Source organism: Symsagittifera roscoffensis, chromosome 1 (assembly GCF_963678635.1).
Source record: "Symsagittifera roscoffensis chromosome 1, txSymRosc1.1, whole genome shotgun sequence".
NCBI classification, from domain to species: Eukaryota; Metazoa; Xenacoelomorpha; order Acoela; family Convolutidae; genus Symsagittifera; species Symsagittifera roscoffensis.
Genome location: NC_087062.1, coordinates 70,973,756 through 70,988,390, shown reverse-complemented (window position 1 = coordinate 70,988,390; position 14,635 = coordinate 70,973,756). Strand labels below are relative to the sequence as shown.

The 14,635-nt window shown below is 34.3% G+C and overlaps 1 protein-coding gene across 1 annotated transcript in view; it reads left to right on the top strand.

Moving 5' to 3' along the window:
- Positions 1–2,845: 2,845 nt before the first annotated feature.
- LOC134856971 (CD9 antigen-like) overlaps positions 2,846–14,635 on the top strand; it is a 64,207-nt gene continuing 52,417 nt past the window's right edge. Inside the window, exon 1 of the mRNA XM_063873282.1 lies at positions 2,846–3,008. Within this exon, the coding sequence (XP_063729352.1) occupies positions 2,937–3,008 (72 nt within the window). The 5' untranslated portion in view covers positions 2,846–2,936. The remainder of the gene's footprint in view (positions 3,009–14,635) is intronic.

The following is a 14,635-nucleotide window of genomic DNA, read 5'->3' as shown; positions in this document are numbered from 1 at the left end:
TCGAGTTCTAGAAAGGAAATGACCTATGCGGGATTCGAACCGGCGCCGAACCCGCCGGGACGCACCATGTATACGCTCGGCTACTGTCCCTATATGCATTTACATTTTGGTTCAACTTTATATGCACTTATACTCTCGCTTACATTTGAGTGTATATGCATTTGTGCTCTTGTTTTATATTTACATTTGCGCTGCAACAACCACTCTTGCTTGTTCTTATCAAGACTGATCAAAAATTCTGGTACCATCTTCAAAAAAAATCTTGCTGATTTTAACTCAAATTAAACAGTCGTGAAAGTCATCACGGGCCTTAATCTATCGTTAAGTTTTAATATAATTCAACCTGAATTTATTTAGATTTTTGTTGCATTATGCTACTATCCAATCAAAGATGTCAGAACTTTCCTTATTTATGCATCAAAATAGAAAAAATATTGAGTCAGAAATAACCTTCCAAGCAACTATAATGTGAGAATAACCTAGTGCTAATTCTCCACTATTTGTTCTAGTGCTCACAAGTGAAAAAAGTCTGTCCAGACAACTTGCTAAATAAAATATACAAAAATCAAAAAGTCGCGTATTTCGAGAAATTGACCTTGCAGGTTTTAACTCAAACTAGATCAGCGTGAACTGCATCACGGTTCTATACCTGTCGCTAAGTGGCAAAATAATTCAACTCAATGAGTTGTGAATTAAAATATTTTTAATCAATAGATAGATCATTCTCAACTTTTCCAGCCAAAAAATAAAAACACACCGTGCATTTTTTGTGTGAGTTAACTGATTCTGGTTTTGGTTCTTTGTACTACTGATCACAATTTAAGAACACGTTTGTAACTTTTAGACAACGCTTGCTATTTAGCGTTGACACTGATCAAAAAATCTCGCATGTCCTTGCATAAATAACTCAAAGTGTGCCAGTGTGATATCTAACAAGGGTAAAAAAAAGACGAAACAAGGTGCTGATTTCTTAGAAAACATTCTCAACATTAACAAATGTAGCGTTCAAAGTCTTTTAACTTGCAAGCATATCATAGTTTTAGGGAATCATTGTATCTACTTTTCAATAGAAAAATATTTCACCTTTTATTAGTAGCGTTTATGGTGAAGTTGATGAGTGCAGCTCTTTCAATGTCATCCTTTTGAGCTCTGCTCAATCACCATTTCGAAAAGTGACGCACAGAATAAAACTGAAAAATGATTCTAACATTTAACGTGAAACAAGTCTTTAAAAATGCTAAGTAATGGTAATAATAAGTTAATTAATATCAGTAATACTAAATTATTTTACCAACTTTTTATTTAAAAATGCTTGTTGTTTTGTTGATGCCCTCCCTTGTTCAGCTCTTTTATAATTCAGATCAGCGGGAAACAGATTTAAAGTTTTCAACAATTCAAACCTGAAAAGTCACAAAATTTTTTAATTATAGGTACAGAGGCAAAACAGAACAATGTTATTCAGATTTTTCAACACAATTTAAGTCATTTGGTGTAGTTTGCAAGCAATTCAGTCAATTTTACAAGCACTTCGGGCAATTTTTAGCTACAACTAACAAAATTTTTCAATTTTTTCTGTCAATCGAAAGTTTGAAAAAAAAATTGTTAAAAAATTCAATTTAATTCGATTTATAATCAATTCGGATTGCTTGCATTTTAGGTCAATTTTGAGATCAATTCTAATTAATTTAAAATCGCTTGAAATTGATATTTTTACCCTAGGTTTTACATCGATTTAAATCGATTTAAAATCAATCCAAATCGATCTGAATTTTTCTTTTCGATCAACTTATTTTTCTAAAAAACCCAAATGGATCTCAATTTAATCTACAGACTTTTTCTTAATAAAATCCATTTGTTTTTTCAGAGCGGGAAGTGCAGAGGAGCGAATATGAGCTATTATTATAGCTGCGCTCTGTGGCAATTCCTAGCTGCTTTATTTGACAATAGGTTATTCAAGCTAACAAGTTGAATTTTGATAATTTCCCGTGTCGAAGACGTGGTTTTATGTTCAGAATTCAAATTCTACAAAATCTAAGCCTTGTCTGAACATAAGTCGGCAAAATCTGAACATCTCTCTGCCATGTCTGAACAATCATATATGTGTTCATGGTCTGAAGGGATTTTTTGGTCCCCAATGTTGAGCCTATTTTGTTTTCCGTCCACACGGTCTAAAACTGGATTCCTTTGGTCCAAACGGTCTGAAACCGGCTTCCTTCGGTCTGAACATAAAATCGCGACCTCGAAACAGCCTTCATTTCATGTCCGTGAAATGGATTTTTGACAACAATCCTATCAGTTGAACGTATTGAGGCGAAAAACTGATTACCATTACTTGCCGTCAGTTGCTTGAAATGGTTATAGTTGGTAAGCTATACTAACATTTTCAACAAAAAAATTATACGATTTTTTGATAACACATGCTAAATTTCAAATACAAATTTTGCAGCTATAATTGATACGTTTTGCATCAATATGAGGTCCTAGATTTGACTTGTAATAATTTTTTCAGCATGGTGGCAGTTCTTAAACCCGGATATGTTTTCAAAAAATTGCATCTAAAACAATTTGTCAATTTTGAGATTGGACATTAATATCTTTCAAATGCTGGAACAAAAACTCATCAAAAAATTGTAGTTGAAAAGTCAAAAAAAAAATTTTCTTGAGAAAGAAAAAGCTCGACCAATGGTATTCCGTTACTTTCTTCGGAAATCGCTGCGATTTTTTAATATAACATTTTTGAGTCAAGTGTTCTTAATATGATGTCAGATGGGAGTTTTTGGTGTATCAATGGATATATATTTTTAAACAAAAATAATCACATTTATAAACACTTGAGCTTCGAGTGCTTGACTTTTGTTGCTATAAAAACTATAACGCATGCATTGCGTTCGTCACAGGGAGCTCTTTGTGAACTTTCTTTCTACTTTTTCAATGCAATGGCTAGTGTGCTGACTTTCAGTGAAAGCTTACTCAAAACAGTTTTCTTCGTACTCAATTTTTGTCTGTGGGTAAGTGAATTCTAACTGCCAATTTATATTTGTTCTGATCTGAGGATTTCTGATACTAGGATAATTTCAGTTATTGCATTGAGTACTTCGGTTTTGATACTATTTTCGGCCTTCCATTTTTGGTTCCCGAGTCGAGATTTTTCACCTAATTTGAAGCAAGATTTGAGCGGTTTGAGCGGTTTTTTTAGACAATTACGCTCAAAATCTTGCTTCAAAATGAGCGGTTTGAGCGGTTTTTGAACGGTTTATCTATAGAAAAACCGCTCAAAAACCGCGCAAGATTTGAGCGGTCTATCTAGAAAAACCGTTCAAATCTTGCGCGGTTTTTGAGCGGTTTTTTTTAGATAAACCGCTCAAAACCGTTCAAATCTTGCGCGGTTTTTGAGCGGTTTTTTTAGATAAACCGTTCAAAAACCGCTCAAACCGCTCATTTTGAAGCAAGATTTTGAGCGTAATTGCCTAAAAAAACCGCTCAAATCTTGCTTCAAATAAGGTGAAAAATCTCGACTCGGGCAAGCTGTTCCCTCGGTAATTTCAATCGAACTCCAAATTGTTACCTTTTCATTTTTGAAAAAAATTAGTTACACGGATTTTATTAGTAGTATCTTTTTATTAGTAAATCACGTGCTCTATCTATTTTTCTACGTAAAAACAGATTAAATTCCAGATTATACTTCAGACTAAAAAAACAGAATCGGAAAAAACTTAGACGCAGAAATAAATTTCAGATTCAGAAACTTAGACAGGATATGATTGTCAGTTTTTTAGACAAATTAATCACCTGGAGAACAGTCAGAAATCCGATCTAATAACAATTCCTATTCGCAAGCGTTAAAACGAAAAAGTTAGCAGAATGAAAACTTTTTGGCTCTTTTTCCTCCCCCCCCCCCTGCAAAGTTTTACATGTGAAATTTTGTTCACACAATCCGAATGTTACGAAAATTGACATGCGAACTAATAAAGCCAAGACAAATATATTTGGTCTTCATGTTTAACTAGCCTCAAATTTTTTCTAAGGGCGCTTGTGGCACCAATATAACTAATTTTTAGAATGGATAGCCCAGTTAAAAAATTTTTTTTGGTGACAACCTTCTAAATTATTTAAAAGTCATTTGAGTTAGGTCCTTGAGGTTAACTCATAGAGTAATTTCGGATAGGGTACACCGCCTGCTCGTCACGCTATCTTATTTTCGGCCGGATAGATTCGTGCAACTTCTTAGTCTAATACCGATCCTAATCTTACTCTTATATCTACTAGTCTCAGGGTGTTTAACTAGTCTCTGCTAGGCTCAATAGATCTAGAGTATACTGGCTTATTGCGGCGGCTGAAGTTCTCTTGGAGAGGCAACTAAGTTCTAAGTTAAATTCAAATCTCTCTGGTGCTGAAATTACAAGTAACTTCAGCACTTACAAATAAGTGAGTTGTTAGTTGGATGGATTATGATTGGTTAATATTAAATATTTTACAGTGGTAAAATATCTAATTTATCCAATAATAAAATGTAGTTTAGATCAGGTTCCACCCATCCGGGGTTTACAGAGTTTTTTTTAGAACTATCTTTCTTTTCTGCAATTGAAGGATGGATGATGAACGTTGGTATTTGGCGAACATCATTTTCTTATCCGGTTCCTCTTGAAGAAGAACGTTCCAGGACGCTAGAATGGTGGATATGAAGTTGTTATCTTGTCATTCGACAACGACTGTGATCCCCAATGAAATCAATCCGATTTCAAAATGGTTTGCTATGTCAGGTTTTTCTGTATTAGTAGAGAACTGTTTTGTGTGCAGCCTCGTCTGGGAATGGCGTGAAGATCGTGTGTGGAAGGGATGCCTTGTAACTCGGATCTGTAAGTAAACTTGAGCATCGAGGTGGTCATTGGTCTAGTTCAATGAAGTCCTTTTCTGCGAAGTCAAGTCGTACTCTAAATCCTTTGAGTCGTGATTGTGGACGGCATGTCGGTTGTGTTTAGCCATTCTTTTGTTCGAGTGTGATGGGATCGTCTAGTCTTTGGATGTTCGTCTTTGTTGTTGTGTTTGATCTCTATACTGCAAAGTATGATTTACATTTTATAAATTTATGTTAATTTGGTTTTTTAATCATGAACTTAGTTAGTCGTTTTCACAAAAGCGTTTTGGTTTAGTTCAGTTATTTTGAAGAGTTACTCACCCTTGAGTACCTATTATTAACAATTGAAGTGTGGTCACAAAGCGTGTGTGTAGCGCGGTGGGTTAGGCCGGCTATAAGCATGCTCAGGACGTCCTTCTCTGGTGGGTTAGGCCAGGAGTGGGAGTATGATTGCATGCTGTTTTTTTGAGAGGTCCTGTTATGTGATAACGTTTTATGTTGGTTTTTTCTGGTCTTTCTTATGTTACTTTGGTTGTCTCCTTTTTTTAAAAATCGAATTGTTTTTGGTTTGGGTTTGTCGTGCGACTTTTTTGTGTTTTATGATTTCTTTCTTTGACTTAATAATAGTCTTCAAAAGAATAGATTATCCAGTTTTAAGCTGGGTTAATCCGGTTCGGGTACCATTGGTTTTTTTTTCTTAGTCATGCTGTTATTTTATAATTTGTGGTGTTTTGTAAGCTGCGTTGGTTTGTTTGGTTTAGTATATAATTCCTTTCCAACCGGGTTAAAGGAAAGTTTGAAACTTGTTATCGTGTGTTAGAGTTGTTTATAGTGAAAGCTTGAAACTTAAAATCATTATTTAAACAATTCTTCGTGGGCGAGCTGTGCGAGTTTGGATAGAATTCTTGTGCGAATGAATGAAAATATTGAAAAGTTAGTACTGTTTTCTCATTTATGAATTTTTTGCATTGAATTTGATTTTTACTGCGTTTTGGGGAAGTTTAAAATTATAAATTTTCATCGTATTTAATTTTACTGCTTCGTGGGGAAATAATTTATAAATGAAATTACTACAACGGGTATGAATTTTACTACATTATTTGGTGCTAAAGATTAAGGAGTTTGAATATAATTTAACAAGTTTGTATTTTTGTTTGTCTTTTTTCTGTTTTGTAGATGATTGTGGTGTGAAGACTAAAAGAATAAATCAAACATTGATAGAAAATGGTTAGTATACATTTGAATTTATTAGTTAAAGTATTTTAATTTATAGTTTTCTTAGTCTTCTGGGAAAAAGCCGTAGGGAAAGATGTCGTGAACCATATCTGATGTTGTTAGTAACTTGGCTAGTATGCGTATGATGTTTTTAGTTTGTAGCAGTGGCCAAAGCAATTGAAGTGCCTTGATGGTGTTTAGCTCTTCTGTGCCTACTGCGAACTCGTAAGGTGTGTTTTGGATGAGGTTATATATTTTATGGTTTTATTTAGTATTGTGAATGAATTCTAATATGGGTATTTCAATAGGTGTGATAAATTCATGCGGGATAAGGAAGGGTCTTATTTCTTTGGCACTGAAGGACTTTGTGATGGGACAGAATATGTACATTTGGGTAACTGGGTCATAGTTGCGGAGGATGCCGTGTAGGTTAGTATCTTTAATACAATATGTAAAATTTAGAAAAAATGGTGACGTGTATTTTGAGTTAAGAAACTGAAAACGATGGTGAGGTTGTCTTGATGGAGTGTGCAAATCAAAACGATTTTGTATAAAACGATAATATGTATATGTGTGCGTTTGCTTAGTGCGTAACATAAGATCGTGGGAACAGTGCAAATTGCGTTCCTGTGGTGAAAGAAAGTGAAAGGTTAGGGAAAATAACTGAAATTTATCATAGAAGCTTTCATATGCTTGATTATCAACTAGTGATTCGGAAATAATATGATCATGCTTTCTATCAAAAATATTGAGTGTAAATACGTATGATGTTTTAATGAAATTTTTTTTGTTAGTTGCGGGTTTGCGAAGCGGTTTTCATCTAAAAATTGATCTTGATTAAGGCGGATGATACTATGATCGTAGTATTCTATTGCAAAATCGTTAGCTCGGGGTGCGGTGAATGTTTTTAATAATTTTTTATATCCAACGTAAATAAATTGTCGAGGTGTTAGTGTTGTGGTTAGTCTATATAACATGTTTCTTATTTTTCTCGATACTTTCAGTAGTATTAGCTAATGGTAGGCAGAGGGGGTTAGTATAATGATAATAAGCTGTCCAATGGAGTGTTGGCATTAAAACGTGCTCATCAACAAAATTTCATGTATCGTTAGCAATGGTAGGTGTATTTAATGTATATTGTTGAAATGAGGGTAATGTGATTTCGAGAAAATTTTTCGTGTTTGTGTGTTCCGTGTGATTGATATATTCGCGGGCTGTTCCGGGTTTGGTTGTAAATGGGTGATTTGGGAATATTTGTTTAAAAGTGCGGTAAGCTCGGTTAGTACTGGTAGGTGTTTCGATGGATGTGGATGATTGAGCTAATGATGGAGTGTAAGCTGAAGAGGGTGTAGGAGTTGGTGGATTTGAGGATGTTATTGTGGATGATAGTTGATGTATTGTGAGAGTTTGGGGATGTATTAGTTGTTGTTGTAATGTTATAAAATTGTCGAGTTCTGCGGAAATTTGGATGGTATCTGGGGATTTTTTATGTGATCTGTCGGAATAAAATGGAGAATAGGTCGGGGTTACTTAGGAAGCGTAAGAAGGAGTGGAAACGGATGGGAATGGTTGAAACGGGGGTTTTGAAAAAACTGAGGAGTTTGTCTGGGTATGGGTAGAGGGAGATGGTTCGGAGTCAGCAAATTTGTCGGGGGTTTCTACATTAGTGATATTAAATTGTGAGATAGTATGAAAAACTGAAATATCTGAGTTAGTATCAGAATTCGTGCTTGATGCTATATTAATAATTGGAAAATCGGGTGGTGGGAAAGCCAAAACGGGATAATTGGGATTTGAGTTTGGAAGTTGGCTGGATGGGAACTTGAGCGATGGAGGGATCCAAGTTGTCGGCTCATCGTGGGCTAAAAAAAATGATTATTTTGAGATTGAAAAGTGGTGGTGTGAGGTTGATCTATAAATTGTTCATATGTATTATCATTTTGTGAATGATTTGTCTTTATGTGCAGAATAGGGCTTTGTGTTGTATTTGGTCTAAATTTTGGATTATTTGTGATTGCGAGGTTTCGAAAATTTCGGGGAACTAATGATAATGGATGATTTGTGGTAGAGTTGGTATATGTGGTGCTGTAGGTGTTGTATCTACATTATTATGTTCTTCGTTATATGTCTTTGGTCTTGTGGATATTTTTGTGTTATATTCTTTTAATTTTTGCATCTGGAAGTATTTTGTTAATTGATGATGAAAAAATTCCAAAAACTCCTGCAAATAGTATACGTGCTACACTTGCTTGTCGGTTTACTTGTGTGTGTATAGCGCATGTGTTATAGATTCCTTTTAACAGTGAGAAAAGAAATCCTATAAAATTAAACATGGCGTATAAGATAGTTAATTTTTCTAAGATGTAATAGGGCCATCCTAGAAAAGCTAGAATTTCATTTTTTAAGGTGACAAAACTGAAAATATTATAGATGAAATATCCTGTGGTCTGTATTTTTCACCGTTTAAATATATGTAGTCTTTGATATCTTTAAAATATCCGCTATAGTCTTGTGTATAAATGTCTGCAAAACCTGCTGTTTCGGCTAGTTTTCTTAAATTCTGGTCGATTGATTGGAGTTTTATTGTGTCCATTTTGTTAATAATTCCTGAAACTGTTGTGTTCTAATGTGATGTTGGATATCAGATTTAGAATATATTCCAATTGATTGTAAATCAATATTCGGGTTACGAGCGATAGCTCTGATACTTTCGGGTGAAAATTTTTTGAGTGGTTGCATTAATGTAGGGTATGGGGTAAGTAGGTAGTATTTATTTTCATCAGGATTTAATTGTACTACATTGTGGCTATTTTCTGATCCACATGGGACTGCGGTATCCCAAAAATTTGTTCGTCTTGAAAGTGTGTCGACAAAATGTACTTTATTTTTGTAGAATATGGGGATTCTTTTATAACAACGTTTGTCTTCAAATACATATAATGGTGATACTTTTTTGGTGCAAGTATAGAACCATAAAATGTTTCCTTCATAGTCAAAAAAATTTGATCTGTTTCCTAATAATAAATATCCTGCGTAAGGTATTTTTAGTACTGCTAATGCGAGTGATTGTAAGATTTGTGTTCTTTCTAATTCGCATAGTTGATGAAGTGTTTCTAATTCAGAAAGTGACATTTCCTAGAAAATTCTACTATTTGTATAGTCTAATTTCATGTCTAAATTAGGTGATATTCATTAGTGACAGTTCTTGTAAACGTGTGCTTTTACTGTCATATGGTTTTAGTTTTCCACCAGGTTGACCTATGCTTTTATAAATGTTAACTGGGACGTATGATGTTCCTTCGTTAATAGGGTGACTTGTGGCATAAGGGTCAAGTTTGATTTTTCCAGTGGTCTTGTCGAAACTTTTTCGTATTCGACAAGTATTTCAGAGTATTGTGTTTTATAAAGTGGATTGCTATATTTACATGCAAATTCTGTTTCGTGATAGACTTGAAAGCGTGTTAATTTATTCTCTATATCATGAATGTTTTTGATATCAGTGCTTTATTTACCAGATGGGTTCATTTGTTCGTATGGGATTGATTCAATAAAAATTTTTTCATGAAATTTTATCATTCGAGCGGGTATTTTGGCTACTTGAAATGTTTAGCATGTATCTTCGGTAAACCAAACAATTGTTGCTTGGGTCCTTGTTGTAGGGTCACAATAACCATGATCATTTTTGCAAGGTAATCTAATTCCTTGATAGATCATGGTGTTATCAGTCAAATCTCGTGTGAGTAGTATTTTTTAAAGTTGTATTTTCCAATCAAAAAACATTATTTCTTGATATCCTTTATTTTTTGTGTCTGCTTTACCGTTTGAAGGGTCATTTATTCCAATGTGGGCTATCCAGTGTTTATCGTGTATGTCATAAGTTAATCTTCCGTGTGCGCCGTTTTATGGGTATTTTTCGTCTAATTCAATATGTCCTTGATATGGTTCAAGTTCTGCTTGATGTACAGAATCGGCAAAGACTTGAAAATTTACTATTTTTCTGTCTGTGTTTTTATTTCTTGTTAGGTTTAGTCTGAGTAATTAGTTTTTACAATCGTCGGGGTTTAGGTGTAAAAGACGTTCTATATTACTTTGGTAAAATGATTCGTGATCAAGTCGGTTCCTATTTCCGTTGGAAACTTGTGAACAATGTACTTTCTTTTCGGAAAATGTTGCTGTAAATTTATATCATGTGACTGTTGTTGCTCGGGCTTTTGAGTACAATGTTGCTATTACATTTGTAGTTTTATAGCTTGTTGTTCTGTTTCGCATTGTGATACTTGATTTATTGCATATTTGTGGAGTGTTTTTTTGTTCATTTTCTTCACAATCATAGTGTGTTACTAATAAATCCTGAGGTCCTGTGCGAGGAGAAGGATTTGTGTTTTGGTCGGAAAATATAAGAAAAAAGATGTGTTGAAATGTTAATATTTTCAGAATATACATGTGTATGATAATCCTGAGTATGGGTTATAAAATGTTATGTAACCAATTGTGTTTTTCGTATATCAATCGTTTTTGTATATTACTTCAGTGGTTATAAATGGTGGTGGTAGTGATTGAGCTGTGTAACATTCGCCCAAATATCACACAGCGACGGAGCGTAGAAAAAGTACCTATTAACGACTGGCAGGCGTCAGTTACCTTAATTCTACTCGTTTTTCACCGTCTCGACCTTGCCAGTTGTTTTTCTGGTCTGTCTAGGGCAAAGTAAAAAGTTACCATTTTTAGGCCATCAGTCAAACGACTTTTGATCAGCTTTCGTTTACATGCGAACACAACCACATAGCTGAGTCTCGGATCCTCAGACTACGTGATTGTCATTAAAAACACGGCTCGAACAACCTATTTTTATATGTTTTTGTGTGACAGTTTTATATTAAATCCATTGGAGATGGATTGACCCTTTCCTTTTTCTATCTACTCATGTCCTGAAATATCAAATAATATCGGTGTTTAATTAAGATCTAGGACATTACAGCAACTGTTGAAGTTAGTTTACCCAGTCCCTTCACATATAACAGTCTCTGGGGGACCAAGCCTCCGCTCCCGTGATTTTCTTGAGATAACACTCTTATCTCTTATATTTCGTGTCCCGGGAGGGTTCCGTGGTATATTTCTTCCCCCACTGAAGCCTCCGTCTCCACAAATATCTGTCGCTAAGGTCCTTATCGTGTGTTTTTGCCACGATAAGAGGCTCCGTGTTTTTCTGTCTCTGATACAACTGTTCTTCACAATCTATATCGTGGTTCTGATTTTCGTCTTTTTTATTCAAAATGGCCGTCTTTTTTCTATTTCTCAGAAATGTTCTTCTTCCAATCGAAATTTTAAAAATAAAAATTCTAGAACATTCTGACCCTCCGTCGCAACACTTTTTTGCTCATAAGGCCTTTAGTCACTCTTTTTTATGTCGCCGGAAGGTTGTGCTGTGTCATCTGGCAGAATGGCACACTGTTATATTTGGTGGATTTAATAGGTAGGGGTGTTGAACAATATTATTAAGTTTGATCTTGATTTCAAATTGTAATTGGAGACTATTTTGTTGAAGTATTTGAATATAGTGTTCTCGAATATCTTCGTGGATATCTTGTCTATATTGTAATCTATGGAGTGCCCAATTGTGGAGTCGGTTACTTTCTTGATGTTGTCCAAATACTGGGGGAGGTGCTACGAATGTGTTCCAATCTAATCGTAAAGGGGTATTTGATGAAGATTGTTCTCGATATCTAGCGTCGAGGTTATTTGGAAAATTTAAAGGGGAAAGTGTCGGAGAGATTCGACTTAATGATGGTGTTGGCGGGAGTGATAATGTTTCTGGTAATGACGATAGTGTTGTATCAGTAGAGATATCTATTGGATCATTTACCAAGTTTGGTTCACCTTGTGTATATGAGTATGTTGCCCAATATGGTAGTCGTGCGGTGGGATTGGGGGGGTTAAAGGGATTTTCACGTATTTGTTCAGATGTTGGTGTTGAACCTAAGTAATCTGAGGGTATACTTGAGGTGCTGCGTTGTGAAAGGAGTGGGGGAGTTTCTGCTAATGTACTACTTGAATTTTCTGAAGTAGTTGGTGTTGGTGATTGGGATATATCAAAATGAATTCTAGGGGTTTGAAAATTTCTATTTCTTCGTGGATGTATAATTTGTCTATTTATTTCGACTGTATTTTGATTTTGACTAATGTGTCTTATTCTATTTAAATCTTGTGGTAATGGGGGGTACAAATTATATGTTGGTTGACTTAGGGGTGCTTGTCGCTGAACTGGTTCTAATGGTTCAGATAAGCGAGCTTGTCGTTCTTCGAAAGTGTACGGGTTATCTTGGAAAGAAATTCGTGTGGATGTTTGGGGGTTTTGAGTAGTTGTGGGTATGACTGGGTTTTCTTGGGAGGATTTCGGTGAAGACTGATGTTGTGGTGGTTGGTTAGCAATTTTGGAAATGTGTCCAATTAATCTTTTTCTAGTGGGAAGATTTTTGTTTGTTGTAATATTCTTCGATGAAAAGATTAAAAGTATTGCTAAGGCGAATGTGATTTTTGCCTTTTTTACACATTTGCACATTGTCATGATTAGGGATGATAAAAATGCAATGAAAATTACGAATAGTAAAAAAATATCTGTTCTACTAAAAAATGTTCGTATCATTTAAATAGACTTTGAATTATCGTACCTGTGAATGTGGTCAATGATATGGGAAAGTTGGAGATATATTTCAAATAGGGAGTAGAAAATTTAAAAAAATTCTGCAAAAAACTATTAAAAGGATTATTAAAGCTTCAAAAGTATCAATAAAAAATATTAGCAAAAGTTTGAATAGAATGAAAAATTTTATGAAAAGATGTAAGATTGTAGTTTTTAAGATATTGACTTTTTGAGAGAAAAGCATTTAAGAAATGATTCGTTCGTCGAATATTTTTTGTTGTTTGGGGCGAGATTCAAGTGTGGTCGGATTATTTGTTGGTTTTTTGGCAAGTGGGTTGAGTTTGTGAAAAATTGTTGGGGGCTAATTTTATGGTGTTCGGGAGGTCTTCTTTACTTTGTTTTTATTTGGTAGATAATCTGGTGTATTTTTATAATATTTGTACTTTAGGCCAAATGATTATGGTCCTTTTTGACTTTAGGCTAATTGGCCATTTTTGGTTGGAGGGTTTTTGAGGTCTGAGTTGGGAAAATATTGTTGATCTTTGCGTTACTAGATAGGGGAGGGGTTTTAATATTATGGTGGCATTTATTTTAGTTGTCAAATTTTAGCGGGTTGCTTATTTTTGACCTGGAGGTTGTATAGTTATACTTATAGATATGCCTGGAATTTAATATCTATCGGCTAATAGGTTGGTGTAAGAGATATAGAAGCTGACGGATTTGAGTGAATCCTATTGGCTGAATCTGAACTAAAATTGTTGCGTATGTTTCAGCATGTTATCTCGAAAATATGAAAGTTCAAAATGATTTAGAAGTGTAAAAAATATTAATTTTTAAAATCAAAGTTGTTTTTGAAATTCAAGTTTTTTAAATATTTTAGATTGTGGGATGAATGTTTTGTAATTTTTACGTTGTTGATTTCTAAGTCGTGATGGTTCTCTGTGTTCTGATTTTTCAACTTGTTCTTGTGGTAACATTTTTTCTATCATTTTCCTGTTTTTTCTTTCTATTTGAGATATTTTTGGGTCTGGCGTTTTTGTCTTGTTTTGAGTTGTGGTTTGTTTTTGATTTTGTTTTTCATGACGGACATTGTCCTGTACATTTGTTTCTTTTTCTGTATGTGTATGATTTTGAATAACTTTTAAACCTGTAAAAGAATATAATTGAGTTAATTCGCAAAATGCGTATTCTTTTGGGTAATAGGGCAATAGATTGTTACGATGTTGAATAATTTCTTTTTTAGTTGAATCTGTGAGTTTATACGTTACGTCAGTGGGTTTGGCAGTTTTTTGGTATGGTCCTTTTTGAAGTGGTTGTAATTTTTTAGAGATTCCTTTTTGTGTATTAAAGTTAGGTATTAAAACAAATGTTCCAATTCTTAAATCTCTGGCTGGCGTAAAGCGTGAATTAATTTGGTTTTTAATGTTTTGCCTTTGTAACAATTTCTTTGTTACTTTTTGGTAAATTTCATTGTGTTTTTATCTCTATTTAATATCCATTCGGTATGTGTGCCGGAGGCTAAAATAAGAATTTGTGGATGATGAAAATGATCTTCATCATATGTGTGTAAAGGTAGGTTATAACAAATTGAATCTTTATTTGGTTGGCAATAACTTTGTGCATTTTTATGTGCATTTACGGTAAACATGATTGGTTTTCGTGGCTTTTGATTAAAAACCATTTCATATGGTGACATTCCTAAAGTTGTCGTAATTTGTGAATTATATGAAAAGGGAAATAGTTTTACATCTGCTGACCATTCTGTGTATCGTGTATCATTTCCATTAATGATACATCTGAGATATTCTTGTAGTGAACGGTTCATACCTTCGACTAAACCGTTTGTCCAAGGTGCATGAGATGTACGTGGTTTATGTTTGATTTTGTATAAGTGGCATATTGTGATGATTTCATTATTCATAAAC